Here is a 5504-nt window from a genome sequence, read left to right on the forward strand (position 1 = left end):
TAATCATTGATTTCCATACTAAGCCATAAAACCACTTGCTGTGAACACTACCAAGGTGGACCATACTAAGCCATAAAAACACTCGCTGTGAACCCTACCAAGGTGGACCATACTAAGCCATAAAAACACTCGCTGTGAACCCTACCTGGGCTTTTTTATTCCGGGACCCTGACTGAGGCTCTAGTCAACCCATGGTTCAAACTTGTCGGCAAAGTTGTGTTGCCACCGCTGACTCCATTTTATAATATAAAGTTGTCTTGTTTGTGTTATGAGAAGTTCCTAAAATGATATTGTGAATGTATAAGTAATTGGGTAAATGATTGCTTTGATAGAGGAAGTTGGAAATACTATGCAGTTGGTTTGGTACCATTAGTAGTCAAAGTATGCTTGAAGCTCTTATGTTCATATTATTATGATTGGCTTGAAATTGTTTCCCATCTTAATATTTGCAAAATATATTTCAAATGTCAACAATGTACTTTCAGTTACATAAGCTAAATAATTTGTTCTATATATTTTCAGATTACTTTATATGAAAAGATATCTGAAGAAGATAATTACCACCAATTTAAGAAGTTTTTAGATGTAAGTTGTTTTCATTGTTGTATGTTGATATTGAGAATTAAGTTATAAAATATGATTTGTTTTTATATAGTAGTGGCAGTGGTGGAATATGATTTGTTTTTATATAGTAGTGGCAGTGGTGGAATTGGTAGTAGTTCACTTAAACTAGTACACATTGCAAACAAAATATATTGTGAGAGACATAAAGGATAATATAATATATAAAAGTATACATTTATATGATTTAGCATGCATTACAGTATAAAAGTAATCAATTCAATATATTTTCATGTAAATTATTTTTACCATGCAGTATATCTCTGCTCTGTAGTTTTGTACACATTCATGTGTGCTTGATGGCAATTATAATTGTTTCAGTACTTAATATTATTGATATAATTATAAATGTATATTATTTTATTTTGTTTTTGTAGCTTTTTAATTTCAATTTCTTGCAAGAGTCTGATGGTCCGTACACTGTTTTTGTTCCTGTCAATCAGGCATTTGAAAACCTCACTGAAGAGGAATTACAGTTTCTTCTTTCAGAACAGGTAACAAATAGACTCATGGAATACTTAATGAACTTACACCATAGTATAACAACTTATGAATCAGATAGCCAGCACTTTGATAGCCAACAATCTTTATTTTTTATAATCAGCTTTTCAGGACATAAATCTCTTGCAGCAGTAAACCTGCTAGTCCTGTGTAGGATGCACTCGCACAATCTGCAATGATTGTCTTTTGGTTAAATTCATGTTAATGCTTAATTTTAATTGAATGTTTTGTAGTTATTGTGTCATAATGAATTGTAGTTAACGGCTTTAATGCATTGAAATTAATGCCTCTTGTATTGTAGTTTAGTAAATTTTTCTTGAAGTTTATTGTTAATGAGTCCTTTATTCCCTTCAGGGTACTGGGAAGCTACAAAACATTATTGAAAATCATATCATCACAGATACACAGGTAAATATTATTCTTTTACTAAATTGTATTTGCACTAATCAAGGTTAAGAACCTGAAGCACTGCACCAAATCGCTCCTGAGCAGAGCAATTAAAATAAATTGTTTTCTTTTTAGGTGTCGATCGACGCATTTCTGACACAGCGACGTTTAGTTTCATTGTATGGTTCAGATCTTAATCTTTTTGTGTCCAGTAAAGTAAGTTATATCAAACAATTTTATCATCAACCTAAATTTACCAAGTATATGAAATCTCAAAAAGACATTTTTGACATTCAATTTTTGTAATTGAATATTTTGCAAAATTAACGAAATTAAAAGTAATTTCTGAACATTTTTCAATTAATTATTGGATTTGATGATACTACTGCATTCCACAAACAGCCTCTATGCTCTTTATGAACACAAATAATTATTGGAGTTGATGATAATACTAGATTTCACAAACAGCCTCTATGCTCTTTATGAACATTTTAATAAATTTTAGGGTGAGTTGGATGTCTCATCTCAGTCTACTATCACACTAACTGATGTGCTTGCAAAAAATGGAATTATACATGAAGTATCAAACCTAATAATACCAAATGATGTTGAGCCGCTTGTGCCTGCATGGTGCAACACTACTTCCTACCAACTCATACAGGTATGTCAAGGTCATTATAATGCAGCAGGATAACATAATTTTTCTATCAGTAAACTGATCATTATCATAGTGTAGCTTGGGAGTGTATGAACATTACATACAATAATATCTTAAAGAAGAGTAAGAGATTGTTGCTATATAACCATTAGTCATTCTCAGCCTGTATTCAGAAAAATGACAATCATCTATCACAATGCTCTATGTTATTTGAACAACTTTATCAGTAGATTGACATGACAAGATAAAATAAAAGAAGTTTTAATATAGCATTAAGTCCTATGTATGTATGTGATTTTGAACATGCAATTACCCTGACAGAGAAGATAAGCATTCTGACAAATTTAATTGTGTGTGGTTGTAAGTTATATTAATATCATCATCTTTATCATCGCCATACTCATCACCATCACCCCCATTATTATTAATATCATCATGACTATCATTATCATTGGTTTACTGAGTATACGTGTTGTTTTTTATTTTATATCCTATCACTCTGCCTATGCAGTTTCTTTTATTTTATATATATATATATCTGTCTCTTATACACATCTAGATGTGTATAAGAGACAGCCATTAGACCCTTAGTTCCTTGGTTCAATAATGAAATAAAAGTTGCTAAATCTGACAAGCGACAAGCTGAACGATTGTGTATCAGAAATTATTGATCAAAATTTTGGTGACCAAAGGAAATTGATTGCTTCAGTTTATTTTCTGACGAGAAAATGCTTAAACTCATCAAACAAAGTGAAAATAAGTCGTGTTCTAGTGACCCTTCACCCACTTCTATGATCGTTGAAAATGTTAACGTTCTATTGCGCATCGTAAAAACTATATTGGAATCCGGCGTATTTCCAGAAAGCTTGAAAATTAGTGTTGTCAAATCACTTCTTTAAAAAGCCAAACTTGGATACTAATGAACTTTGCAATTACTGTCCTGTCAGCAACTTACCTTACTTTTCTAAACTAATTGAAAGAGCGATTTTTACCCAACTTGACAACTACTTGTGTGAGAATGACTTATATCCGGTTTTTGCAATCGGTATATAGGAAGAACAGAAGTACAGAAACTGCATTAATTAAAGTGTCAAATGATATCTTGAATGAGATGAATTCACAGCGGGTTGTTATTCTCTTACTCCTTGATGTCAGTGCCGCATTTCACACTGTGGATAATTCTCGATTATTACATCACAACGATTGAAAGGAAAATTTTGAATTACTGGATCTGCACTGCGTCTTTTAGGTATATTTTTGACAAATCGTATACTCAGTTTAAGCTGATGTGCGAAGTCCCGCAAGGTTCTTGCTTGGGTGTTAAAATAATTTGTTTCCCCAGGGAATTTGTGGAAGTTGTGTTGAACTGGAAATGCTGATGTGTCCCGTAGGAAGTGTCAAAGTCAACAATGTAGGTAGAATGTTCTGGCATGCTCACAAGAGTCCTGGAAGGCCTCATGACAGCATCTCCATAAGGGCCTGTTTATAGCTCTCACTGCATTTCCGCAACTATCACTTTAAGGGCCTAGTGTCAACATACCCACAATCAAAACCATAAGGTGCCCAAGTTGCCTACATACCTATGTTTACATATATAAAAATATGAAAATATTGATATAATGAGTTATTTTTGTTTAATTTCCCAACAAATGGGACAATTATTTATATACTATGTGATTGTTGATATTGTTTGAACCCTTTTATTTCTAGGATACCATGAGAGGCTGTCTATTCACGTACCGGTACAGCAACATAGAGTTGCAGCAAGTAGGCTGCTCTCTCCTTTGTAATCAAACTATCATTGTAAGTCTCATTCACTTATGTTATAGTCCCTATCTTCTCCAGTCTATACAAATTATTATATTTTTGTTGAAATTGTAATATATAAATAAAACTCACATATTAGTTGGAAAAAATACCTGCTCTTTCTGTGACCTCTTTCCTCAATGGCTTTTTCTATGATCTTTCTCTATGTGAATTTGCTTGCCTTTTCATTGTAACTATATTTCAGGCACAATAGGTTTATAATTAACATAGAATCTTTATTTTTTTAAAGAATTTTTTAGTCTTTTTGCTTCTTTGTTGTTGTTATGTTAATTGTTATATGAGTATTTGTGGTTCTCAGGGGTTTTGAGTTTTACTTGACGTGTCTTCCAATTTGGTTGTGATTAGGTTCCTCTTGCTGCCATCTCATAAATACCAAGTACAAACAAGTAACCCTTGTCACAGGGAAAGCAGCACACAGCAATTAAGTTTGCATTTTATTTATCTTGTCACCAATGAGGGTTTTGTTTAATTGACTATTGTGTGTGTTTTGTTAATGGTTTAATGAATAGCAAAATAGATTAACTTGTTAGACCATGTCTGTGAATACTTTATTTGTCAATGCATGAGTGCTGTATATATAGCTTAAAATAGATTAAATTGCTAGTCCATGTCTGTGAATAGTGTATTTAATAGTACATGCATGAATGCTGTATATATAGCTTTAATGTCTGTGAATAGTGCATTTGATAGTACATGCATGAGTGCTGTATATATAGCTTTTATGTCTGTGAATAGTGTATTTAATAGTACATGCATGAGTGCTGTATATATAGCTTTAATGTCTGTGAATAGTGTATTTGATAGTACATGCATGAGTGATGTATATATAGCTTTGATGTCTGTGAAAAGTGTATTTGATAGTACATGCATGAGTATAGCTTTATATATATAGCTTTAATGTCTGTAAATAGTGTATTTGATAGTACATGCATGAGTATAGCTTTATATATATAGCTTTAATGTCTGTAAATAGTGTATTTGATAGTACATGCATGAGTGCTGTATATATAGCTTTAATGTCTGTGAATAGTGCATTTGATAGTACATGCATGAGTGCTGTATATATAGCTTTTATGTCTGTGAATGGTGTATTTAATAGTACATGCATGAGTGCTGTATATATAGCTTTAATGTCTGTGAATAGTGTATTTGATAGTACATGCATGAGTGATGTATATATAGCTTTAATGTCTGTGAAAAGTGTATTTGATAGTACATGCATGAGTATAGCTTTATATATATAGCTTTAATGTCTGTAAATAGTGTAATTGATAGTACATGCATGAGTGCTGTATATATAGCTTTAATGTCTGTGAATAGTGTATTTGATAGTACATGCATGAGTGCTGTATATATAGCTTTAATGTCTGTGAATAGTGTATTTGATAGTACATGCATGAGTGCTGTATATATAGCTTTAATGTCTGTAAATAGTGTATTTGATAGTACATGCATGAGTGCTGTATATATAGCTTTAATGTCTGTGAATAGTGTAATTGATAGTACATGC

The 5504-nt window shown here is 32.1% G+C and overlaps 1 protein-coding gene across 1 annotated transcript in view; it reads left to right on the forward strand.

Annotated features, from left to right (window-relative positions):
* Positions 1-5497, forward strand: part of LOC117116617 (stabilin-2-like) — a 13300-nt gene extending 7803 nt beyond the window's left edge. Inside the window, exons 6-13 of the mRNA XM_033260689.1 lie at positions 523-585; positions 999-1115; positions 1477-1530; positions 1645-1725; positions 2015-2170; positions 3510-3578; positions 3878-3970; positions 4340-5497. Coding sequence (XP_033116580.1) covers positions 523-585; positions 999-1115; positions 1477-1530; positions 1645-1725; positions 2015-2170; positions 3510-3578; positions 3878-3970; positions 4340-4363 — 657 coding nt within the window. The 3' untranslated portion in view covers positions 4364-5497. The remainder of the gene's footprint in view (positions 1-522; positions 586-998; positions 1116-1476; positions 1531-1644; positions 1726-2014; positions 2171-3509; positions 3579-3877; positions 3971-4339) is intronic.
* The last annotated feature ends 7 nt before the right edge of the window (positions 5498-5504 follow it).

The sequence above is a fragment of the Anneissia japonica genome, unplaced genomic scaffold, assembly GCF_011630105.1.
Source record: "Anneissia japonica isolate Jap-2015-1 unplaced genomic scaffold, ASM1163010v1 scaffold2737_len523936_cov211, whole genome shotgun sequence".
In the NCBI taxonomy this organism is placed as follows: Eukaryota; Metazoa; Echinodermata; class Crinoidea; order Comatulida; family Comatulidae; genus Anneissia; species Anneissia japonica.